Source organism: Oryza glaberrima, chromosome 10 (genome assembly GCF_000147395.1).
Source record: "Oryza glaberrima chromosome 10, OglaRS2, whole genome shotgun sequence".
Taxonomy (NCBI): Eukaryota; Viridiplantae; Streptophyta; class Magnoliopsida; order Poales; family Poaceae; genus Oryza; species Oryza glaberrima.
In genome coordinates, this window is record NC_068335.1 from 14728662 (window position 1) to 14755591 (window position 26930).

At 45.6% G+C, this 26930-nt stretch overlaps 3 protein-coding genes and 2 pseudogenes across 3 annotated transcripts; all 5 read left to right on the top strand.

Moving 5' to 3' along the window:
- Positions 1-1106: 1106 nt before the first annotated feature.
- On the top strand, positions 1107-3038 carry LOC127786078 (BTB/POZ and MATH domain-containing protein 2-like). The gene has a single exon (XM_052313405.1). The coding sequence runs from the start codon at positions 1380-1382 to the stop codon at positions 2553-2555; it is 1176 nt and encodes a 391-aa protein (XP_052169365.1). The 5' UTR covers positions 1107-1379; the 3' UTR covers positions 2556-3038.
- A 4088-nt stretch (positions 3039-7126) lies between these two features.
- Positions 7127-9741, top strand: LOC127785869 (BTB/POZ and MATH domain-containing protein 2-like). Its single transcript, XM_052313231.1, has 3 exons — positions 7127-7252; positions 7334-7599; positions 8967-9741. Exons 1-3 carry the CDS (start codon positions 7127-7129, stop codon positions 9739-9741), a joined length of 1167 nt encoding a protein of 388 aa, XP_052169191.1.
- Positions 9742-10685: 944 nt separating this feature from the next.
- Positions 10686-11850, top strand: LOC127785870 (BTB/POZ and MATH domain-containing protein 1-like; annotated as a pseudogene).
- A 2243-nt stretch (positions 11851-14093) lies between these two features.
- On the top strand, positions 14094-18410 carry LOC127785592 (BTB/POZ and MATH domain-containing protein 1-like; annotated as a pseudogene).
- A 5777-nt stretch (positions 18411-24187) lies between these two features.
- On the top strand, positions 24188-25963 carry LOC127786157 (BTB/POZ and MATH domain-containing protein 1-like). The gene is made up of 2 exons (XM_052313487.1): positions 24188-25004; positions 25142-25963. The coding sequence occupies exons 1-2, from the start codon at positions 24405-24407 to the stop codon at positions 25628-25630; spliced, it is 1089 nt and encodes a 362-aa protein (XP_052169447.1). The 5' UTR covers positions 24188-24404; the 3' UTR covers positions 25631-25963.
- Positions 25964-26930: the final 967 nt, after the last annotated feature.

Consider the following 26930-nt stretch of genomic DNA (forward strand, 5'->3'; position numbering starts at 1 on the left):
GCGGAGGCCGACGCTGGAGGAGGTGGAGCCGCGGAGGGCGGAGGCTGCGCCGGCGCTGGAGGTGGAGCCGCGGGGGGCGGAGGCGGCGGCGCGATGGAGCCAGCGCCGAGGCGGAGGCGAAGGCCAGTGCTGGAGGCGGAGGGCGGAGGCGGCGGCGCGATGGAGGCGGCGCCGGCGACCCAACGCGATGGACTCGGAGGCGGATGCATGTCGGCGCGGCGCTGGTGGGGGATGGAGTCGGAGTGGATGCATGAGGGGCTGAGGGGGTGGCTAGGGTTTGTTGTATTTACTGGGCTTATTGGGCCTCCTAGGCCTGTTGGGCCACAATGCGGTTTTTTCGGTTAATTCGGTAACCGAAGACTATAACTGAATTACCCGAAAAAAAATCGGTCTTTTGATGGCTGAGACCGATCTACTAACCGAATTTCTCGGTCTCAGTCTTTTCGGTTCGGTTCTACGGTTCGGTCTTATTTTGCCCACCCCTATACCCAGGAACCCGATCAAGAAATTTTTTAAGTTATATCTCATCTATTTTCACCATGTGTACACCTCTCTCAATATAAACTTAGATACCCACGTCAAATTAAAATCGATATAAAGTAGAGTAAATTAACCAAGTGACTAGTGATCACATGTGTTGGAAGGAAACAAGCGTGGAGGGTCGCGCTCACCACGATGGACTTTTCCTAGAGAGAGGGATCTATCACGAAGATGCGAACCCCCCCGTAGCGTAGCTGCTGCTAGAGCTAGCTCGCCAACTCGTCCTAACGTGGAAAAAGGTGGTGAGTCATGCATGCAGCCGGATCAATTTGTAGGGCATGATTAGATCCTAATTTCTAAAGTAGCTTTTCCGGCAATTTGAAGATGGAGAAAAGGTGGTGGTCTTCAAAAAAGAGACAATAGGAAAAAGGATGCATGGAGGATAGGATAGGGGGAGTCATCAGTCACGCACTCACACCTGAGCACTTGAGCTCGCTGAAGACTGATCGAACCTATCGATCGGCATCATATATATGGCAGCGATTTTTTTCAATATAATGTACCCTCTAATGATTAAGAGCCGTATTGCTTTAGATCTAATAGATCTCTATCATATATCGTAAAATCTAAACCGAGAGGCTTCTCGCTTTTGTCGTATCACACGACACGCCTCACAGCCGTTCCATCGTGCTTGTCATCCTGACGTACAACCGCGTGTGCTACAAACTTGTCGCGGATTAGGACTAGCGCGCTACTATATATGCACCGTGTAGTCGCGTCCCACTACTTAAGTTTCCCAAACAGGACTAGTTTAACCTACTTCGTTCTTAGCCCAAAAACACACAACACTCTCAGTGGCCACTGCCCCTCGTCCACTAGTTCGATCGATCACCGCCGCCATGTCGTCGTCATCAACATCCTCTGCCAGCAACAACGGCATCCCTTCGCGCTCGTCGTCGTCGGCGATCGTGGTGAGCAAGGTGAGCGGGTGCCATGTCCTCAAGATCGACGGCTACTCGCACACCAAGGAGATGCTCTCCCAAGGCGACTGCTCCAGATCGTGCACCTTTCGCGTCGGAACGCATTCTTGGTACCTCGAGTACTACCCCAACGGCAGATCCTTGCACAACGCCAGCGACCACATAGCCATCTGCCTCGTCCGCGACGACGACGACGGCGGCGACCTTGGATACGGCGGCGCCGCGCGCGAGCAGATGACGGCTCGGTTCCACCTGCTCGACCACCACGCCGGGAAGCCGGTGCCCGGGCACACCCGCGGCGTCACGTCGCCGCTGCTGAGCGGCAAGGTGTGGGCGTGCTCCAACTTGGTCACGAGGAAGGAGCTGGAGGAGCACGTCCTCGACGGCGACTGCTTCGCGGTCAGGTGCGACATCACCATCGTCAAGGTTCCCCGTCGTGCTGCACCGGCACCGGCGGTCGTCGTCGACGTGCCGCCGGCTGCTGCAGCAGCTGCTCCGGATCTGCCAAGCCAGATGGGCGCCCTCCTCCTGAGCATGGAGGGCGCGGATGTGACGCTCCAGGTGGGCGGCGGCGAGGCCGAGACGACGACGTTCGCGGCGCACCGGTGCGTGCTCGCCGCCCGGTCGTCGGTGTTCAGGTCGGAGCTCTTCGGCGCCACCGCCACCTCCAAAGCCGGCAGCGGCGGGCTCGTGCACGTCGTCGACGACGGCATCGGCGCGCGGGCCTTCGAGGCTCTGCTCCGCTTCATATACACGGACGCGCCGCCGGAGCTCGACGAAGAAGACGACGACGCCTCCTCCATGGCTCGGCTCCTCCTCGGCGCGGCGGATCGGTACAACGTGGAGCGGCTGAAGATGATCTGCGAGAACGAGCTGTGCAAGCGGATCGACGTGAACACCGTCGCGACCACGCTGGCTTTGGCTGAGCAGCATCACTGCTCTAGCCTGAAGAAAGCGTGCATGGACCTCGTCGACGCCAACCCGAGAGCGGTCGAGGCGGCCGGTGGCTTCGAGTATCTGTCCAACAAGTGCCCGTCTATCTTGAGGGAGCTAATCGCGAGGCTTGCTGACTTTGATTTGAAGAACGATGGGTAAATTTCGCAAAATTACAAATACTCTGTTAAACTAGCTACCCATGGAATTCAGATCCTCTGCTGTCGAGGAGAAAATGCATAGGTGTTACAGTGCCCAGTATTAGGAGAACTGTGGACCGTCCGATCGAGGATGGATGGACAAGATAAGGCGCTGCTACAGTACTGCCATCCCTGTAGGTGCAGTAGAGATGGCAATGAGGACCCATGACCCGATACCCGACTGATCTTTACTCTATTGGAAGCTAATTATGTTCTAACTCTTATACCCATGGGTCTATTGACGGACGAAAACTCTTACCCATTGGATACATTTTTTACCCACCCATACCCACTAACCCGTGGGTGAAAAAAACCCGTAGATTGAGCCTAAGACTATAAGTAACATAAGTCCCAACTACTACTAAATCATAGCATAAAACTCATTTCACATCTTAAGCATTGTTCTAATCTAGTTATATGAAATTACTATTTAATTTCTTTATTATGTAATGTGGTTGTAGAATTTTTTACTCGCCTTTGAACGCTAATGTTAATAGCATTGTTGCTAGAGAAAGTATTGATGGTTTACCGTTCTAATATGACTAATTATAGTACGAAACTATAAATGCTACAAGTCAATTATATGGGTATGGGTACCCATTGGGTACCCGTTACCCGCATGGTGTGGATATGGGGACGATTTTGTACCCGCGACGGGTGTGGGTATTTAAGTGAAAATATTTAGCTATCGCGAGTGTGGGTATGGGTCAAGGGAACCCGACGAGTATGCACCCGTTGCCATCTTTAAGGTGCAGTGAATCACCCCTGTAGCGTCATTGTTCTGTGCATTGAGAAATGTTCTCCTCACATATTACTGTAGCTACAGTGACCCTCTGCATTGATGCAGAGGATCCGAATCCCTAGCCATGAATATTACTCCCTCCATCTACTACTTTTGATAGGCATATTTCTAAATCTGAAAAATTTATTTTTGATAGACATATTTTAATCTAACAACCTATCATCTTAATGACTTTCTCGGATTTAATTCGTGACTCTCCATTCTTCCACACAAGATTGGTTACATGGGCATCGAGAAATGTAAATATTAATGAATCGCTTGTTTACGAGGAATAATTAGTAGCATGTTTAAATGGATGATAAGTAGAATTACTTATCATTGGTCTGTTTGCCAAGATAAAATATGATTATCAAAAGTAGATGGAGTGAGTATATGAATGTCCACGTACTCCCTCCGTCCCAAAAAAAAAGAATCTAGGACTAGATATGACACATTCTAGTACAATGAATTTGAACAGAGGTATGTAAAGATTCGTAGTACTAGGATGTGTCACATCCAGTAATAGGTTGGTTTTTTATGGAACGGAGGGAGTATATGGGAGATGGATTGTTTGTCCATCAAAGAGACGTCCACTCATTTCAACTAAACTAGCATGGTGGTCCGCTCAGATTGCACGGCTAGCATCGTTAGATTGTATTTTCTCATATAATAGCTTAAAAATTTTCACACTTTATTATTAAAACATATTAAAATGTTAACATAATTTTAAATTCTTAGTTGAACTGACAAATTGTGATATTTTTATTGTATTGAATATACATGATAGTATTTATAAATTATATTTCTATACGGACTCCAGAATCATCTTTTAATATTCCTTATTTTTTAAATTTTGAATTTCCTTTATTCATAAATTCTATTCCTATATGTATTCTGGAATACTCTTCCAATATTTATTTTTGTTAACTCTGAATTTTAATTATATATAAATTGTATTTCTACATGGACTCTAAACTCTTCTTTCAATATTTCATTTTTTAATTTTTAATTTCAATTATTGGTTAATTTTATTTCTATATTGATTCTAGACTTATTTTTCCATTATTTCTTTTTTTTAATTTCAGTTGTTTCTAATTGTATTCCTATATGGACGCTAGACTTTTTTCCCAATATTCCTTATTTGTTAATTTCGAATTTCAGTGATTTATAAATTGTATTCCTATATAGACTCCAGACTCTTTTTTTCAAATTTCAGTGATTTATTTGTTAATTTCGAATTTCGGTGATTTATAAATTGTATTTATAAATTTCAGTTGTTTCTAATTGTATTGCTATACGGACGCTAGACTTTTTTTCGACTTTTTTTCCATTTTTGAATTTAAGTTATTTATAAATTGTATTCCTATATAGACTCCACACTCTTTTTTTTATAATATTTATTTTTTATTTCGAATTTTAGTTATTTTATAAATTGTATTCATATATGTACTCTAGAGTCTTCTCCCAATCTTGCTTTTTGTAATTTTTAATTTTAGTTATTTCTAAATTGTATTTCTATATGGACTCTAACTTATACTTTTAGTTTTCCTTTTTTTTTTAATTCCTAATTTTAATTAATTCTAAATTGTATATTTGTATAGACTCTAGTCTACTCTTTCAACACTCCTTATTTTTAATTCTGAATTTCAGCTATTTTTAAATTCTATTCCTATATGGACTCTACCTTTTCTTTTCTCCGATTAATGTGGAAATTTCTAGGCCATGAGAGCAAACGTGGTGGACCGTAGACTCTTCTTCCAATATTTCTACTTTTCTAATTCCCAATCTATTATTTCTAATTGTATTTCAATATGGACTCTAAATTCATTTTTAAATATTTTGTTTTTTCAATTGTTGGGTCTCACATCGGTAATTGATGATGGGGGAGCACGATTTAAAAGGTGGGGACGGTCCTCACCCATCAGACTAGTCTTTTGGGTTGTGTAGGCCCAGAACCTAAAGTTATGGCTCCGGTTGGGCCAGTGGTAGAGCATGCCCAATGTGACCTGGGTGGCCCATGGTTGGTGGGCCGAGCTGCGCACTGTAACAAGTGATATCAGAGCCTAGGTTGGGAACCTGAAACAATTTCCATGGGTCACATGGTGGCGAGGCCAGGTAACAAGTCTTCGGGGTCACATGGGTTGATGTGACGGGGGAGATTGTTGGGCCTGATGTGTGACAGGGGAGATTGTTGGGTTTAGTCCCACGTCAGTAATTGATGATGGGGGAGCACGACTTAAAAGGTGGGAGCGATCCTCACCCATCAGACTAGTCTTTTGAGTTGTGTCGGCCCAGGACCTAAAGTTGTGGCTCTGGTTGGGCCAGTTGGGCCTGTGGTGGAGCAGGCCCAATGTGACATGGGTGGCCCACGGTTGGTGGGCCGGGCTACGCACTCTAACAATTTTGAATAGTTATGTCTAAATTGTATTCCTGTATAGACTCTAGACTCTTTTTTTCTAATATTTCTTTTTATTTCTAATTTTAGTTATTTTATAAATTGTATATATGATATATGGACTCTAGGCTCTTTTCCCAATCTTGATTTTTTTTAATTTTGAATTTTAGTTATTCCTAAATTGTACTCCCTCCGTCCCAGAATATAGCAACCTATAACCGGATGGGACGTATCTTAGTACTACGAATTTAGACAAGGGGCATATCCAGATTCGTAGTATTAGGATACGTTCCATCCGGTTTTAGGTTGCTATATTATTGGACGGAGGGAGTATTTCTATCTGAACTCTAACTTCTACTTTTAGTTTTCCTATTTTTTTAATTCTGAATTTTAATTAATTCTAAATTGTGTACTTGTATGGACTCTAGTCTACTCTTTCAATACTCCTTATTTTTAAGGGATTACCTATACATCATGTGACAGATTTCTTCTCCTTTAGATCAACATCTAACGGATGACATTAATATACACAAACAAAATGCAAAAAAATAAACAAACGGACCACGTGGACAATCTGAAGCTCACGTGGGCTCAAATGGGCTCAAGTAGATTTCAAACTTACATTGTAAATATACTAAAATTACATATGTAATTTTCATACTTACAACGTAAATACACTAAAATTAAATATGTAATTTTCAAACTTACATCGTAAATATACTAAAATTACATATGTAATTAATATGTAATTATAGTGTAAGTACAATGTAATTAGTACGTGTGGGATCATAAACAAATTAGCATTGGAAAACACGGCTAGTTTAACACCAGGGAACTGTAACGCGGACCTAGTTAATTAGCAGCTAGATGCTAGCACGGATCTCAAAAACCATCTGACGGCTAAAAAAAGAATGATGGAAGGCTCATAATTATGTCAAACGATAGTTAGCAATTTCGAATTTTAGCTATTTTTAAATTATATTCCTATCTGGACTCTACTTTTTCTTTTTCTCCGATTAATGTGAGAATTTCTAGGCCGTAAAAGTAAACGTGGTGGCTTCTTTTTCTATTACTTTAATAAGATAATAGATAATCATTTAAAAAAATTAAAAGGAAATTGACAAGAGATTAAAGAGGAGAAATAGAGAACTAAAGTGATGGCAGCGTCGTCCAAAAACTAGGGTTTAAAATCTCCCGCTATAGCTATGTGCTATCTCCCATTATAACTATTTTAGAAGGGTTCTAATTATTTACTCTCATGGACAATTTAGCCGCTATAATTGTTTAAGATGCTAACTGCTAAGGCGCTAAATGTCTTAGCCCGCTATTTAAAATATTGCTAAATGTCGTAGTGGACATGCCGCCGGCTGCTGCTGCTCCGGATCTGCAAAGCCAGATGAGCGCCCTCTTCCTGGGCGCGGACGTGACACTCCAGGTGGGCGGTGGCGAGACCGAGACGACGACGTTCGTGGCGCACCGCTGCGTGCTCGCCGCCCGGTCGTCGGTGTTCAGGTCGGAGCTCTTCGGCGCCACCGCCACCTCCAAAGCCGGCAGCGGCGGGCAGGTGCACGTCGTCGACGACGGCATCGACGCGCGGGCCTTCGAGGCTCTGCTCCGGTTCATATACACGGACGCGCCCCCGGAGCTCGACGAAGAAGACGACGACGCCTCCTCCATGGCTCGGGACCTCCTCGTCGCGGCGGATCGGTACAACGTGGAGCGGCTGAAGATGACCTGCCAGAACGAGCTGTGCAAGAGGATCGACGCGAACACCATCGACCCCACGATGGCTTTGGCTGAGAAGCATCACTGCTCTAGCTTGAAGAAAGCGTGCGTGGATCTCGTATTCTCGTGACGCCAACCCGAGAGCGGTTGAGACTTTGAGAGCGGTTGAGGTGGCTTCAAGTATCTGTCAAACAATTTGTTTTACGGAACTAATTTTTTATGGGTGTGTGGGGACCACTAGGTTTGCTCCTTTGGGTCGTACACTTGTACTGCAATGACGGACATGCAGCAGTCAAAAAAATCAAAGGTGTGTTTTGTTCACGTTAAAATTGAAAGTTTAGTTATACGTAGCTCAGGAATCGGGCTCAGCCTCAGCGAAGGCTCGTCACGCACGGGGACGTTGACGTACGTGGCTGCCACACGGTAGTCCAGTTTGTGATCACCGTGGAACTCGTCGCGCGTCACACTAGCGCGCGGGGCTCGTTGCGCCGCGATGGAATCCGGCCGCCGTCGTGCGTGTGTTGTACGTGGAGGCGAATCACCAAAGTAGCTTTTCTCCAAAGCTCCGCCGCTTGCACTCTTATTTTGACCCCCCCCCCCCCCCAAAGCAGGGAATCCCTCTCGTCCGATCCCTCGCCGAGTGGATCGATCCAAATCCCAAATCATAGGGTACCGATTTTTCTTTCTTTCTTTTCCTTTCTTTGCCCTTTGCATGCTTTGGTTTAGCACTTATCTCCCCTGACTCCTATCGTGACTTATTCTTGCCAAATACTGTACTCATTTTCCCGGTCCTCGCCAGCAGGATTCACTATATCGGTTTAGGGTTTTTATCAGGGGTCACCGAAATCCCGAAATTTCGGTCCGAAATTTTCGAAAATTTGAACAAAATTTAGTTGAATTTGAACAAAGATTATCAAATTCATGAAAAAAATTGAAAAATTCAAAAAATCCGGCCGAATTAATATCGTATCGGCCTATCGGGGTCACCGAAATGACCGAAGTTTGCGAAATGACCGAAATTACCGACTGCCCACATACAACACCACTACTGTGTACTTGTGTCGCCCGCCGGCATGCAGGGTTCACTATATCGGTTCAAGGTTTCCTATCGGGGGTCACCGAAATCCCGAAATTTCGGAAATTTCGGTCCGAAATTTTGAACAAAATTTAGTTGAATTTGAACAAATATTATCCAAATTCATGAAAAAATTGAAAAATTCAAAAATTTCGGCCGAATTAATATCGTATCAGGGGTCACTGAAATGACCGAAATTTCCAACCCTGCCGGCATGTCGTCATCCACCGCCGGCGTTCCGTCGCGCTCGTCATCGGCAATCATGGTCAGCACGGTGCCCGGGTACCACCTACTCAAGATCGACGGCTACTCGCGCACCAAGACGGTGCTCTCCTTTGGTGAGTACACAAGATCGCGCAGCTTCCGTGTAGGCAACCATTCATGGCACATGGATCAGATACTATCCGAACGGCAGCTCCAACGTCGTCATGTACGCGGCGGCTGCATCTCCCTCTCTCTCGTCGTCGAACCTACAGATTACGGCCACGTTGAGAAGAAGATGGGAGAGGTCCGGTTCAGCCTTCTTGATCGCGCCGGCGATCCTCATCATGAAGGAACCATCCGCCGTGGCTGATCCTCCGGCCGTCGTCGACGTCGCCATGCCGTTGCCGGAGCTGAACAGGGACATGGAGGCGGCGCTCCTCCAGAGCGAGGAGGGCGCCGACGTGACGTTCGAGGTCGGCGGCGAGTCGTTCGCCGCGCACAGGTGCGTGCTCGCCGCCCGGTCGTCGGTGTTCCGGGCAGAGCTCTTCGGCGCCATGAAGGAGAGCACCGCCGGTGGCGGCAAGGCGCGCGTCGACGGCGTCGAGGCGCGGGCGTACAGGGCGCTCCTCCACTTCATATTCACGGACGCGGTGCCGGAGTTGGACGGGAAGGATCAGGAGACCTCATCCATGGCGCAGCATCTGCTCGTCGCGGCGGACAGGTACAACCTGGAGAGGCTGAAGCTGATCTGCGAGGACAAGCTGTGCAAGCGGATAGACGTGAGCTCCGCCGTCACGCTGGCGCTGGCTGAGCAGCACCGCTGCCCGAGCTTGAAGAAGGCGTGCATGGATTTCCTCTACTCACCCGGGAATCTCAAGGCAGTGGAGGCGACGGATGGGTTCGAGCATCTGGCCACAAGCTGCCCCGTTATCCTGAGGGAACTAATCGCTAAGCTTGTTGCGCTTTGATTTCTTTTGAACAAATTTTCTTGTTTCATGTACCACTCGTACTTGTATTTGTATGAGTTTTATAATTAGGAGCATATATGCTTTACCCTTGTAATCATCTCCTACAATGCGCCAATGTGAAACAGCTTCAAAAACCACACCCTTAAAATAACCGAGGAAATCATTTTACACAGTTTTAATACTGGTAGGAGTTGATATATATTAGGTTTTATGGTAAGAGAAACGAATTAGATCTAACCTATAGTCAAGGGACTCGAACTGGACTTTTTTGTTTTCTTTCCTTTAATTGGCCAGTTTTCCTAGAAACCGGACTTCCTTTCCACTTGGAGTGGACCTCAGGCTCTCCCCGCTTTCCCATTCCTGCCGGCATCCACCACCTCGCTGCGTATCATTCTCATCCCAAAGTGGATCTCACCGCGTTTTTACTGTCCTCTAGAAAAAAAATCATGTTTATCATGTCCTCTAGAAAAGATCATGTTCTTTTTTTTTGCGAGGAAAAAAGATATGTTCTAAAATGTCTTATAACGAATTTTGCTCAGAAAAACAGAAAAAGGAAAAGCTAATGGAGTTAAACGTCCATTTGATTTACTGCCAAAACTGAGAACAATTGGCTTAGCCAAAACAACTACAAGCTCAAACACCTACCAAAATTTGGCAACATACCAAATAACCACGTACTATTACCAAAAGAAATATGGCGTGCGAACTGCGAAGAACTCCTTCCATTGCTACTCCAGACAGTAATAGGAGTATTTTGGTAAGGTTTATTATAGAATGGTAACTATCCAGACTGCGTCGGATCTGTACGTGCGTCACGCATTTTCAGTACAAAAGGAGTCCAATAGTCTTTCTCCCCGATCATCTTCCTCCTCTCATCGCCGGCACCGTCATCCTCTACCGTCGCCGCCGCGGCCGCGTCCCACCGCTTCACCCGGGCCACCATCATGCGCCGACCGATACACCGACGGACCACGCGTGCCTCCGCCGCTGCCGCCGCCGCCACCGGGTCAACCTCCACCATCTTCGCCGGCGCCATGAGATACGAGCTCAAGATCGTCGAGTACTCACGCACCAAGGCCGTCCCCAATGGCTGCAGCATGAAGTATCCGGCGTTCACCGCGGCAGGCCACACCTGGCATGTGGGGTACTTCCCCAATGGGGTTATTGGCGCCGAGGAAGCAGAAGCCGATTACGTGGCCTTCTTCCTCTACCTCAATGACAATGACGCCGCGGAGGAGGCCGTGAAAGCGCAGGCCATCTTCAGTTTACTCGACATTGAGGGGAATCCGGTGTCGTCCTACACATTCACCACCGTGCTGGTAAACTTCTCCGAGAAGAAGTATTGGGTTACAAGAACTTCATCAAGAGGGAATCTCTGGAGAATCCACTGTATCTCAAGGACGATTGCTTCAGCATCAGGATAGACCTGGCCGTCACGCCGCCGCTTACCGTCGTCGTGCCGCCGTCCGACATGCACCGGCATTACGGCCGTCTCCTGATCAGCAAGGAAGCCGCCGACGTCGAGTTCCAGGTGGGAAAGAAGGTGTTCGACGCGCACCGGCTGGTGCTCGCGGCGCGGTCGCCGGTGTTCAAGGGGAGCTCTATGGCCGGATGAAGGAGAGCACCACCAAGAGCGCCATAGCTATCGACGACATGGAGGAGGAGGTGTTTGAGGCCATGCTTACTTTCATCTACACCGACTCGTTGCCGAAGATGAAGCGGCGGGACGAGGCGGCGATGGCCCAGCATCTGCTCGTCGCGGCGGACAGGTACAACCTAGAGAGGCTGAAGCTGATCTGCGAAGATAATTTGTCCAAGAACATTGACACGGGTTCGATTGCGAATATTTTGTTACTAGCTGAGAAACATAGTTGCCACGCGCTCAAGGAGGCATGCTTCGAGTTCCTCAGGACGTCAAGATCTCTGAATGCAGTCATGGAAACCGATGAGTTTGAGTACTTAATCGACACATGCCCAGGTGTTATTAAGGAGCTGATGTCCAAGCTTATTGTTAACTTGGGACAATCAAATGAATGGCGTAGGGATGGGGCTTTAGTCATACCTATTGCAAAATTAATACTCCGATACTATCAAGTTCAGAAGTACTAGCTATGTTTAGTCTTATACTCCCTTCATCCCAAAATGTTTGACGCCGTTGACTTTTTTAAAAATGTTTGACTGTTTGTCTTATTCAAAAAATTTAAATAATTATTAATTCTTTGTCTATCATTTGATTTATTATTAAATATACTCTTATGTATACACATAGTTTTACACATTTCACAAAAGTTTTTAAATAAGATGAACGGTCAAACATGTTTAAAAAAGTTAACGGCGTCAAACATTTAGGGAAGGAGGGAGTATATACTCCAGCGTCATATCGATGTATTGTTTTTCCCTTTTTTTTTTTTTGGTCAGGAGAGTTGTGTCTATCATTTCCGGAGAACTAAGAACAATTAGTGCACTTGACTGTCTTGCTTCTTCAGTGTTTAGTATCGGAAAAACTTATTCAATTGTTCCATTTGTGTGTGTCACTTCCATGTGGTACAAGATGCTAGACTATTTGCACATCTTTTGTTACTATAAGCTAAATGTCGCTATGCATTTCCAGTTTTTATCCATGAGTCATTCATGCAAAGCATTTTTAATATGTTGTAACTTGACATGAAAAGGCCTGAAGTGCAAGTGCCAAGTAAGTATCTACAATTTCTCTAGAATCAAAAACTCTCCTAAGACCTAAACAGTTTAACTTTTCGTCAAAATTATAAGAAATTGTAGTTGTACAATATAGAAAATATAAACAAGAAATGAGAAGTTGGTAATGAGTTATTTTTCAACATGTAAAGCTACCGAAAACATGCCTTTAAAAAGGTTGCATTTCCTTCGCTCATTCACTTGAAGAGTAATTGATTCTGCATGAAGATGTAGGATACAAGCTCACTTTTGAACCTTCAAGTACAACTCAAACCATAGATATGACACACGTCTTAATATTCGTAGAGTTGAGTTGACGATATCATCAAAAGATGAGTTTTATTCCGTTAAGGTATATACACCCGGCCGCTTCATACATTCGTCGTCGTGGAGCTGTTGAACTTCTGAGTACACTCCACTCTACAGTCTACACGTCTGCACAACAAGCAAGAGCAAGACTAAGAGTACAGCTCGATGTTGACTCTAAAATAACATCATACTACTAAAATAACAACATCATACTACTACAGCCAATGACAGAAGCTAATCAATACAATAATGGACTGTATATACATCTCTACACACGTCCCATAGGCTTTGATTTTTTTAATCTTCAATTGAATGCTGCAATTGGCTGAGAGCAATAGCTTGAATGCATGCATGAGAAAAATGTAGTAACAGAAAATTTGGAGCAGTGTACAGCCGGGCTGTAAATTAGTCACCGAGCTGCTCTCTCTCTTTCTCTCTTCCCTTCATCCCTCCAACTCACTCCTCAAATCTACGTGGAGTCACCGAGCTGCTCTCTCTCTTTCTCTCTTCCCTTCATCCCTCTAGCTCACTCCTCAAATCTACGTGGAGTCAGTATCGCTGGCCTATGAGGGTTATTATACCTGCTCTAACTTTCGCTCCGCGCTTGAGCCATTCAACTTAGACTATTTTATTTTGGCCCCTTAGTTTTATCATATTTTATTTTTCTGCTTCTCTCCCTGAATGCTGCAATTGGCTGAGAGCAATAGCTTGAATGCATGCATGAGAAAAAGGTAGCAACAGAAAATTGGGAGCAGTGTACAGCCGGGCTGTAAATTAGTCGCCGAGCTGCTCTCTCTCTCTCTCTCTTTCTCTCTTCCCTTCATCCCTCCAGCTCACTCCTCAAATCTATGTGGAGTCAGTATCGCCGGCCTATGAGGGTTATTATACCTGCTCTAACTTTCGCTCCGCGCTTGAGCCATTCAACTTAGACTATTTTATTTTGGCCCCTTAGTTTTATCATATTTTATTTTTCTGCTTCTCTTTCTGAATTTCCATATCAAATAATTGGCAGAAAACAATGAAAATTTTCCATCATAGCTAAATAATTTCTATGCATGGTTTCAAAAATAACTCTACGTACAAAAATTATCCTCTAATAAGATTTATATTGCCACATAGATATAAAGCTTTGACCTCAATGAAGTGTTATGTACTGTCAGTTTATTTTAATATATTTTCCGCAATGTTTTTTTTTTCATTGTTGCATTTAAGAGTTTAGAGTTAGAACTATACTGGCGACGGGTATGTCACTGACTCAAAATTGCCTGGCCGTCCGATCTGCATCGCACGACATGGATTCAGCCGAAAAGGAGTCCAACACAACTTTCCTCCCCCTCGTCTTCCCCTTCTCAGAAAAAAGAAAAACAGAAAAAAAAAAATAAAACAAACAAAAACCCTCGAAACCCTCGCCGTCGCCTCCCTGCATCCTCTCCGGCCGCCGCCGAAACCCACCGCGGGTTCGCGGCCGCGTCCCGCCGGCGGCGGCGACGGGCTCCACCCGGCCCACCGCTCCCCGGCCATTACCCACACGCACTATGCCTGCCTCCTCGCGCGCCTCCGCCTCCGCATCCGACGGGGCCTCCTCCTCCGCCATCGTCGCCGGCACGGTGAACGGCTACCACGTGCTCAAGATCGTCGGGTACTCCCTCACCAAGGCCGTCCCCAATGGCAAGAGCATCAAGTCTCGGCCGTTCCGCGCAGGAGGCCACACCTGGCACGTGGCGTACTACCCCAATGGGCAAAACGCCGAGAAAGCCTAGTACATGGCCTTCTTCCTCTGCCTCGATGACACCGCGAGCAAGGGCGTGGAGGCGAAGGCCATCTTCAGTTTACTTGACATGGAGGGGAATTCGGTTTCATCCCACAGTTTCACCACCAGGGTGGTCAACTTCTCGGAGGAGAGGAGTTGGGGTTATAGTGAATTCATGAAAAGGGGATCTTTGGAGAAATCAGAGTATCTCAAGGATGATTGTTTCAAGATCAGGATAGACGTTTCTGTTATTGCAGATTTCCACGCGGAGGAGACGCCGCTCATCGTGGTGCCGCCGTCAGAGATGCACCGGCAATTTGGTGATCTTCTGCTGAGCAAACAAGGCGTGGATGTCGAATTCCAGGTGGGCAAGAAGAAATTCGACGCGCACTGATTGGTGCTCGCAGCGCGCTCGCCGGTCTTCAGGGCGCAATTCTATGGCAGGATGAGGGAGAGTACCACCAAACGTGCCATAAAAATTGATGACATGGAGGTAGAAGTGTTTGCGGCGATGCTTACTTTCATTTACACAGATGCATTGCCTGAGATGAAGCAGCAAGAAGAAGCTGCAATGGCTCAGCATTTGCTTGTCGCGGCTGACAGGTATAATCTGGAGAGGATGAAGCTGATTTGTGAAGATAAGTTGTCCAAGCACATTGACGCAGGCTCCGTGGCGAACATTTTGGCACTAGCTGAGCAGCACAGTTGCCACACGCTTAAGGAAGCATGCTTGGAGTTCCTCAGGTCATCAAGATCTCTGAAGGCAGTCGTGGAAACTGATGGGTTTCGGTACTTAATTGGTAGCTGCCCAGGTCTTATTAAGGATATCTTTTCCAAGCTTTCTCCTCGTTAACTTGGGGGAATCAAATCAGGGGGCATATGAATGAGGATTTAGTCATACCTATTGCAAAACTAATACTCCGATACTATCAAGTTTAATAGTACTTGATCCGATGTATTTCCTCCCTTTTTTTGTCAGGAGAGCTGTGTCTATCCTTTCCGGAGAACTAAGAAGAATTAGTGCACTTGTCTGTCTTGCTCCGTCACTGTTTACACAATTCCTCTTCATTGTTTAGTATCTGAAAACCTTATTCAATCATTATTCCATTTGTGTTTGTCACTTCCATGTGGTACAAGATGCTGGGCACTCAAATAGATTATGGCTTTGAAAGCTAGATTGAGAAAGTTGTTTTTTTATCCATGGAGGTAGTGTTTTGTTTAGAAGCTGAGGCAAAGTCTTGATGGTGATGACAGGTTTTCCGTTTTTGAATTTAGGTGCATGAATGTATGTATTAGGGTCCAAGGACTGGAGTTAGTGCAATTGCTCTTGATTATCTCGCCTGTCTACAACCGAAGGCTCCAAGGCCTTGTTAACAGATGGTATATGTGTATATTATTCATGAAACATTAGTTTCACACTTGGTGATGGTTCAATCTTTTATGTAGAGTATGCCTCTTCATATTTCTATACTATTTGCACATCTTTTGTCACTTAAAGCTAACTTTCATTCTGTATTTCCAGTTCTTATCCATGAGCTATACAAGTATTTTTAATATCTGGTAACTTGACAATGAGAGGCCTGGAGAGCAAGTGCCAACTGCCATGCAGATATCTACCATGTTGTTCACAATCTGTACTACACTAAGACCATGCTTCCTAATATTGTTACCCTGCCAGTCTTTTGTAATGTATATGTTTGGTAAAACATCATATTTTCTCATGTTGTTTACAATGATTAGTAGTAGCATTATATAATCATCCATATGCTAGTAGGAAGATGTGATGGGTTTTTTCTTTTTAAATAGAATTAACATTAAGTGAACCAAATTAAGATTTAACAATAGTAGATGCACATCTAGTATGATATGGTCTGGACAAATTTATCATTTGCTTTGGGATAATTTTTTTTTAGGGTAGTTGTATTGGGATAAAATTGCAAAGTATCCTATACTATGCCCTGTATTTACTTAGCTATTGGAAGTATAAGCCGTGTTTGCATGCATGACTCAATAGATTAATTCTTAACCCATTTAAAGACATCTGCTTAACTAAAATTATATTTATATTACTGTTGTCACTTTGTCACGCCTAATTCATCAGCATTTTTAACAAGAGTGCAAAACTTAAACAACCATGTTTAATTTTTGCTTGTTTATTTCATTGGAAATTTCTGTATTTTATAATAGCTCCATAGAGGATAGATTATTGACAAGCTTTTGGAACCTACATTTTCTGCTGGGTGGTGGAGGCTAGTGCAATTTCCAGTGAGGAACATTTTATTTCAGTTGCTGAGGACAAATGCATTTGTCAATAACATAAACTTAATGCTCTGCTACTATCAAATTTAATAGTACCAGCTATATTTAGTCTTGTAGTATGGAGGATGCGATGTATTCCTGCCTTTCTTTTTCTCAGAAAAGTTGTTTTATCCTTTATGGAGTATTGAAAACAATTAGTGCACTTGTCTGGCTTGCTTGTTCAGTCCTCACTTTTCATACAATTCCTCTTAGTATTGCAAAACCTTATTCAATTGTTCCATTTGTGCGTGTCTCTTCCATGTGGTGCAAGATGCTGTGCACTTAGCAGGTCCTGGCTTTGAATGCTGGATTGGAAAAGTTGTTTTTTATCCATTGAGCTCTAGTGTTTTTTATACAAGCTGAAGTTAATGTCTATAAGTTCCTTGTTTTTTGTATTTAGTAGTAATAATATTATGTGCATATCTACAAGGGTCCAAGGACTGAGGATAGGCACTTGCCCTTGATTGTCTGGCCATGCTGCCAGCCAAAGCTCCAAGACCTTGACTGACGGATGGTGCGTGCATATTTTCTTTATGGTATATTAGTTTCACTAGTGATGGATCTTTTTTTTTTTTTGGGGGGGGCGGGCGGTGTTTAGAGTGTGCCCTCTATGTGTTGCTAATTTGCTATACCATGTAAACATTTATTTTTGTTACTAGAAGCTAACATTTTGTGCTGTATCTCCAGTGTTTTTCTATGAGTCATTCATGTAACTACCTTTCTTATCTGGTAAAAGATGCCTGGAGTGCAAGGGGGCCAATAGATGTCTACCCAGTTATTCGATCGGAATCTCTGCTAAACCAATAAGGCCCTGCTAATATTTTTACTGTCATTCTGTTGCCATGTGCTTGGTAAAACATCATGTTCTATCATGTCGTTTTAAATCACTAATCAGATGACATTATATGATTCTCCATATCTTAATAGGACAATGAGATGGAATTTTGTTTTTAAATAGACTTAGCATGAACTGAACCAAATCAACATTTATAGCAATAGTGTATGCACATCTGGTATGGTATGATCTGAATAAATTTACTGTTTGCTTTGGGATAAAATTGCGAATATCCTACACTATGTGCTGTATTTAGCTCTTGCAAGTATATATAATCAGTGTTTGCATGCATGACTCAGTATACCAATCCTCAACCTGTTCAAAGTTACTAAATTAGAATTGAAATTATATTTACACTACCATGTCTATGGCCACTTTGTCAAGGCTAATTCATTCGCATGCATGTTAGAGGGTAAAAACTTAATCGGCATCTGTATTCTATAACGACTGGAGAAGTTACTGATTTGAGGTCGCATTCTCGGGAATTTGTTCTGAACTTCTTGTATTTGTGATATGTGCGTAGATATTCTTGTGATATTTAGCAGCTCTGATTCCATGAAAAGGCAGGTGTGGATGTGACAATTTCCTGGCTCATCTGCATTTTTCTTTTGCGGCTGATGATGCATGGGGTTCAGTTCAAAAACTGGTAAAATAGAGCTGTAAAGTGTATTCCTAATTAAACTGAAAATTCATTTCATCTGCACATATTAGGCCCAATCATTACAAGTCCTCCTTTAGTTTCAACATCTGCAGCCCTTGATGGATCAGAACAAGACTTTTAGAGTCCAAAGAAGAGATTTCCATGCCTTTGTCACACCCCAATCCGGCACCGCCGTACAACGGCACCTGATAGGAGCGTGTCGTAGGAAAAACGGCGTGAACTGCTTCCTACGAAACCGCGATCTTAGTACCAGTCCCAGGACATAGCGCTGGTACTCACGGTGACAAACATAAATCATTGCAATCCTTAAAATAAATAGCAATCCTTAAAATAAATAGAGAACTAATTTACCTTAACTTAGGTTGCAGCTCAGGACAGCCTGATAATACAACTGAAGACACGGATGAGAAAACACCAGCAACAGCAGCGGAACCAACGGTCTAACACCCAACACAACAGGTGACGACTGGGAACCAGGACGAAACCCTAATCTTCACTTCACTTCATCTTCTCTTCAGGGCGGAGGAACTATATATATTTATATAGAGCAAGGGTGAGTACTTTCGTACTCAGCAAGTCACGGGAATTTAGGTGTTTGATGCAAGCTTGGAAGAGAGGCAAGGTTGTTTTGCAAATCTTTTGTTTTGAAATCATTTTGAAATCACTAAGTGGTTTATTTCTTTCTAAGTTTGGGCCGAAAAGAGACTTGCGTCTCAATTCGACTTTAAGAGATGTTTTTCAACAACTCAATTGGTAATGTACCGACCTCCCGGTCAAATTATTACTTCTCGGCTCCCAGAGCCATTTCACTTGATTAATCGGCTCCCAGAGCCTTTTCATTTTCTCGGACTCCCAGAGTCCAACTGCCCAGCAGCACAACAATCCGCTTCCACTCGGGAAGCCTAGTCTATGATGCCCGTAGACATCACGAATCACACAGATTCATTTCTTGACCACTCAGGTCATCCATCTGCCACATAGGCTGATTCTGGTAACGATTTCCACACCACAACAACTTTTCACAAAGCACAGGCAAACAAATCTACGCTACAGGAAACACCTCACATCCGCCCATGACCACGGGCACAGCTGTTCGAACAGTTAGTTCAGAGGGGGTACACTTTACGCACACGACATTACTAACCCGGATCATCCAACCCGTGGAGAACAGCCACGTCTGGTGACCTTAAGGCTTTCATGACAAGGCATTTCGAAAGCCGACACAAGGTCGTCATATGCCAACGAGAGGGGTCCCAGACCGACAACAGGTTAGGTCCCAGACTATACTGTGCCAGGAAGCCCGAGGGTTCTACCCGACACCACCCCGTTGAATTCACATGTCTCTTGGCATCAAGGCTTCCCTGGTTTGCTATTTACTCAGCCAGGGGCGTCCCATTGCACCCGTGTGGTCGCACTTGTTATATGCTTGGATGAATTTCCCATAGGAATCGGTCCTTATATGCGAATACGGGACAGTGCCACACAGGCACAACCCCCGCATCGCGAGTTTTCATAATTTATTTTATTTTCAAACACGCCGACACCACATGTCAGGTTTTCAAGGCTTTTCAAACCCATTTCCCAAGTTTTCGACAAACAACGGTGTATATGGGATATTTGGTATACGCGCTCAAAGAGCACGGATACCGAGGTACCACAAAGGTGAAGCGACAAGGAGTCAGGGTAGTACAGCCTACAGGAATTAGTGCGACTACTAGGTAGGTCCGTCGGTTTGGCATGCAAACCGAGGCCAAGCAAGTTAAACGGGTGATTCTAATAATGCAAGTTGCAAACAAAATAGTACTGTTTTTCCAATTATAGGAGCAATTGGTCAAAGGGTGACTTGCCTTGCTCAAGGTCTTCACGAGGCTTCACGAATCTTTGAGAAAATCGCGATCGACGAAAATCCGGTAACCGCGACTATATGCAAACTATCAAAACCTAAGCAAGGACCAAAAGAGACATCCTATTTAGGCTAATTAATAGTGCCATTAAATAGACCTCAATTTTAGAGAAAAAATGGAAGTGGAACAGAGTCAATCGGAGTTACGGATAGAGAGATATGAATTTTGGAAGTTTAATTAGAATATCTGGAATAGGAGAAATTGTTTATGAAAGTTTATAGAAATAATATTCTCAAGAGTATTATTGACGGTTACTGACATGCGGGGCCAAGGGAATGAATTATTGGAATTCCCGGGTCAAGAGGAAGGATTTATGGAATTTTGGAATATAGGAAAATGATTTATTGAATTTCTAGAAAAGAGAGGTATTTGTGGAATATTGGAAAAGATATTCTCAAGAATATCTTTGACTCATTGACAAGTGGGGCCAACAAGAAGGTGAGAGAGAGTAAATTGAGAAGGAGCAGATATGGACTTTTAGTTTATGAGTGATGGATACTGGGCTTGGACAGAGGGAGTATATGTGGACTTTTGTTCGCTTTAAGGGGCCGAGGGGAAGGTGCGCCGATGGGCCAAGCCCACAAGCATGGGAGAGAGGGGGAGGAGTGGGGCGGCTGACTGGGCGTTGGCTTGACCTAGTCAAGCGGGGCCGATGGCTGAGGTGGTGCCAACGTGGACGTCACGTCGGATGGGGAAGGGAGAGGAGGCCGGGCGGCTCATCGGACGGCTCACGGCGCACGGCGGAATCCGGCGAACGGCGGCGAGCCGGAGGGAGATGCGGGCACTGGTAGAAGGAGGAGGAGACGGGGAACTCATTCCACGGCTTGGATTGGAGAGAGGGGACACGACGGCGGCCGGCAGCGGTGACGAAGTTCGCCGGGATGCCGATGCGGACGAGCGAGAGAAGGGACAAAGGGGCGCGGGGTTGGGCTTAGCTGACGCGGAAAGGAATTGCGACGCGCACGCGGTGACGCGGGACCCGAAGGTCGCCAGCGACGCGCGCGCGGCGGCGCTATGCGGCGGCGGAAGAAGGCGGCATGGCACGGAAGCAAAGGAGAAGGCCGGCGGCTGGGGCGGTGGTTCGGGGAGAGTCAAGGGGGCTCAAGTAGGGTGGCGGCACGAGGAATTGACAAGAGGGAAGCCGATGGCGGTGGATTTCGATGGCGATCGTCGGCGGCGAGGAAAGAGGGAAAGTCGCAGCGGTCGACGAGGGCTCGATTCCGGGCGGCGGGAGCACGACCGGGACCGAGGGAATGCATTCCCAACCTCGGATGGAGCGGAGGGACACTGAGAGAGGCCGACGACGAGAGGCGGCCTCCGGGACAGAGCAAGATGGCCGGCGAGCCTACGGCGAGCGGCGGCTGCGGTCGGGGCGACGCCAACTAGCTACTGGAAGGCTACTCGCACTACAGCCCGGAGCTAAGGGGAGGAGAGGGAGCGAGGAGGGAGAACGAAGAGTGTGCACTACCGAGCCGAGACGGGCGCTGTGATGAGCGGCTGACGGCGCGGGAGCGAGCTCTCTGGCCTCGGGCTGGGGAAGGGGAAGAAGAGGGGTGCCCGTAGTCCTCGTCTCGCGTCCTCGCACGCACCAGTCTCCTTGGTGCTTCGGCGACGGACGACGAGAGCGACTGCAGGGCAGGGGCGGCAACAAGGCGGCGATGGTGCGATGGGGGCAAAAACAGGAGAGATTGGGATGGTGAGGGCTCGGCTTGGGTTTTATAGCAGAGGCGAGGTCGGTTTGGGAGGGGAGAACCGACCTTGGCGGTCAAGCGCTCGGCTGGCGGCCGCGGCAGTTTCGTGGGCGGTGCGAAAGCGGCGACGGTGTGGATGTGTGGGGCGGCGAAGGCGGTGGATCGGGCGGCATGAATTGAATCGCGAGCGCGGGCTGGCGCGGTCAAGGTGGGGGCGGCGAGCTGGCTCGCGGCGTCAGGGCGCTCGCGGTCCATGGCGCTAGGGGCTAGGTGATGGATGCAGGGCATTGGTTCGGGAAAGGAAAAAGGGAAAAGAAGGGGGAAAAAGGGGAGCTTGACCATGCCGGTTTGGGAGGAGGAGGTGGAAGAGGGAGAGCTCTGCTTCCGGGATTTGGACGGACGCGGGTGTAGCGGCTTGGGCACGCGCTGCAGAGCTCGTGCCAGGCAGCGGGGCCGAGCGGCAGCGTGGCGCGGGCGCTGATGGCGGTGGCGACCGGGCGGTCGGCCACGACCGACACGTGCGCGGGAACCAAAGGCGGTGGCGGGAATCGGCGCCGGGGAGAGAGGAAGCAGAGAGGGCGAGAGAGAGAGAGGGCGGCGCTCTCTCTTGGCTCGGGCACGACGCGCGTGCTCAGCACGTGCGAAGGGGAGGGGAAACGGGCTGAGAGGAGGGATGGGCCGAGGTAAAGGAATTCGGCCCACAAAAACAGAGGGAGGCAAAATAGACTTTTATAGGGAATTTGAGTTGGAGGGATTTGGGGCTTGGGTTTAAATTTCAAATTTGAGATTCGATCTCGGGGGTTTAGGGAGGAATCAAGGGAGACTCAAGGAAAGGAGTCGAGATGGGAATTTGATATTTTCGAAAATGGGGACAGGTATTTGGCGGGGATTCAAAGGAGAGGATTTGAATTTCGGAATTTGATTTGGGAGACTTGAATTGGAAGAGGAAATCTTGAGGTGGACGATTTTGATGGCGATGAGAGGGAACAAGGACGGATTTGAATTGAGATCCATGGCACCACTTAGACTCGCACACAAAGAACGAAATTTTCGCAATTAGGATTTTGCCGAGTTAGTTTTTAACATCTCACTAAAAGCGCGGCATTACAGCCTTGCTAAAAATGCCTCTTATTATTTCCTAAGCTCAGTCCTTTCAAAAACAAAGTGATTCCTTTTTTCTTTTTTTAGGGAATGCCATTGGGCTAGCTTTATTGATCATTAAATTACATCGTTTTCCAAAGTGCTTAGAGTATAGACAGGAGATTCATCGACCCAAGTACAATACTCTTTCCTACTAAAAGCTATCCTGGCCAATTCATGAGCAACTTTGTTTGCTTCTCTATTACAATGTTCAATAGATATGCTATCAAAACCTCTCCATATTAGATTACATTCTTCGTAAATAGTTGCTAAGGCTGTTGCCGAATAACCTACATACAACATAGTATCGACAACCTGCAAGCAATCTGAGTGGATCATTATCCTATTAATTCCTAATCTTTGGGCCAGCATTAAGCCATCTCTCAATGCATAAGCTTCCGCCATATGTGCATCCGAAACATGTGGTAGAATCTCTTGAGTTGCTGCAACACAAGCTCCATAGATATCTCGTATCACCACACCCGTATTGCCACTCTCCGAGTCCACATCGAAACCTGCATTAACATTAACCATCAATTTACCTTCCGGTGGTTTCTTCCATCCCTACCGAATTTTTGTTTCTCCCTTATTTGATGAAGATTTATAGTTGATGGCCAACTATAAATATAATTAGGACTCTCATATGTTGGCTAATAAAGGGATTAGGATGGCATTGAAAGGAAAGTTAGAAGATAAATTGGCATGCGATAGGATTTATTATGTATTAATTTGAGTTTCAGTGGGAAACAGAAACACTAGCGAGTTCTAGGAGTTATTTAGATTTTTTTCCCAAACTTTTATGAAGCGTCGTTTATTAGCTTTTGACAAAATTTCCAAACGGCCTGTTTGGTTGGAGGGAGTTTTTAAGAATGATTGGGAGTTTAGAGGGATGAGGCTATTAAGTGTTAGGTAATTGGAAGGGAATTTCTCTTTTACTTTTTCTAAGCAAATCTCAACCATCCGTTTTTATTAATAACCTAATCTCCAACTAAACTCCCTGTCAATTTCCATCATCTCTACCAAACAAGATATTGGGATTAAAAATTAAATTCCTATCTTAATCTTATCATCAATTCCTTCGTGTAAACTCACAATCTCCTTCCCTCGAGTTACCAAACAAGCCGAAAACTTATTCGATGCGTGGCTGTCTGATCTGTATCGCACGTCACGGATTTCAGCCACAAAAGAAGTCCAATACTACAGCAGCATTCTCTGCCTCGTCTACACTTTCTCTTCTTCAGAAGAACAGAAAAAAGAAATAACAAATTAATTAAAAAGAAACCCTCAAAATCCCCTCGCCGTCGCCAACCTCCTCTCCTCCCGCCGGCGACGGGATACACCGTGGTCACCTCTCGCCGACCACCATCCACCGCCGCGCGCCATGACCGCCTCCTCGCTCGCCGCCGCCGCCTCCGACGGGGCCTCCTCAAGCTCAGGGTCCGCCTCCGCCATCGTCGCCGGCACGGTGAACGGCCACCACGTGCTCAAGATCGTCGGGTACTCCTTCACCAAGGCCGTCCCCAGTGGCAAGAGCATCAGGTCTCGGCCGTTCCGCGCAGGAGGCCACACCTGGCACGTGCTGTACTACCCCAATTGGAATCGAGCCGAGAAAGCCGATTTCGTGGCCTTCTACCTCTGCCTCGATGACGCCGAGGCCTGCAGCGAGGCCGTGGAGGCGAAGGCCATCTTCAGTTTACTCGACATGGAGGGGAATCCGGTATCGTCCTACAGATTCACCACCAGGGTGGTCAACTTCATGGAGCATAAGAAGGGTTGGGGTTTTGATTTCATGAAAAGGGAATCTTTGGAGGAATCAGAGTATCTCAAGGATGATTGTTTCAAGATCCGGATTGACGTCGTCGTCATTACAGATTTCCACACGGAGGAGGAGACGCCGCTCATCGTGGTGCCGCCGTCAGACATGCGCCGGCAATTCGGTGATCTTCTGCTGAGCAAACAAGGCGCGGATGTCAAGTTCCAGGTGAGAGAGAAACGCCCGGGGGTCTTCATGCTAGTTTCACAAAGCGGTGGGCTAGATGACCTGGGTTCGAAGCCTCGCCCCTTCCAGTTATTTGATATTAGGTCATTCCCTAATATTCGCATCTATTTAAATTCCAGGTGGGCAAGAAGAAGTTCGACGCGCACCGATCGGTGCTCGCGGCGCGCTCTCCGGTCTTCAAGGCGCAGCTCTATGGCAGGATGAGGGAGAGTACCACCAGAGGTGCCATAAGAATCGATGACATGGAGGAAGAAGTGTTCAGGGCTATGCTTACCTTTGTTTACACGGACGATTTGCCTGAGATGAAGCAGCAAGACGAAGCTGCAATGGCTCAGCATTTGCTTGTAGCGGCTGACAGGTACAATCTGGAGAGGATGAAGCTGATTTGTGAACATAATTTGTCTAAGCACATTGACACGGACTCCGTGGTGAACATTTTGGTACTAGCTGAGCAGCACAGTTGCCACATGCTTAAGGAAGCATGCTTGGAGTTCCTCAGGTTGTCACGATCTCTGAAGGCCGTCATGGAAACTGATGGGTTTGGGCACTTAATCAGTAGCTGCCCAGGTCTTATTAAAGATATAATGTCCAAGCTTTCTCCTTGTTAACTTGGGAGAATCAAATCAAGGGCATATATAGGGATGAGTCTTCAGTCATGGCAATTGCATTTGTCTATAAGTTAAACTTAGTGCCCCGCTATTATCAAATTTAATAGCACTAGATATATTTAATCTTATACTTCGGTCGATGCAATGTATTAGTACACTTACAAGTTATAGGCATTCAAGTTCACTGGAATGTCTGTCGAGCTTCTTCACTGTTCACAGAATTCCTCTTAGAATGGAAAACCTTATTCAGCTGTTCTGTTTGTACGTATCTCTTCCATGTGGAGATGCTGAGCGCTTAGCAGGTAAAGATAAATCTTATCTTTGAATGCTGGATTTGGAATTTGTGTTTTATCCATTGGCGTAGAGTGTTTCATTTACAATCTGTGGAAAGCCTTGATGGTGTCTATGGGTTTCTTGTTTTTGAATTTAGTAGTACTAATGTAACAAATGGTCCTTGATTGGTTGGCCATGCCACCAGCCAAGGCTCTGAGGCCTTGTTAACAAATGGTATTGTATTTTTTTTTTTCATGGAATACTTGCTTCAGTAGTGATGGTTAAATTTTTGGGTAGAAAATGCCTCTGTGTAGTGATGTACTATTTACAATTTTTTTGTTGCGTAAAGATGAAATTTGCGCTGTATGTTATGCAAGTATATATTTATCATATCTGGTAACTTGACATGAAGAGGCTTGGAGTGCAAGTGCCAAGTAGATATCTACCCAGTTATTTACAATCTCTGCTACATCAAGGCCCTGATAATATTGTTAGTTGCTATCCTGCCACTCTCTTGTCATGTATTTGTCTGGTAAAACATCGTGTTTTCTCTTGTTTAGAATCACTAATCCTGGAACATTACATATTTTTTTGCGCGTTCGCGAAAAAGAACATTACATAATTAGCCATATCTTAGAAAGAAAAGTTTATGGGATTTTTCTTTATATAGAATTAGCAGGGAGTGAATTAACTTAATATTTAACAAAATAGGAGATGCAAATCTGGTGCCCCTTCTGTTCAGTATTATATGATTCAATTGAGTCCCTTCTGTTCAGTACTGGAATTGACATATTTTTGGATCTACATATTTGGCTAGGTGCCGGAGTCATTTCTCGTGAGGAAGAACTTCTTCAATTTCTGAGGACAGAGACAGATGCAGAGAAAACAGAGAAATTTCTTGGTGGTTGTATTTCGCACGGATGATAAAAAGGTTTGTGAAAAATGTAGGTTAATCTCCTTCAGATTGCCTCACATTCCCAATTCTCAATGCATCTTCTTCTGTTTATCCCATTAATTTCAGTAATTT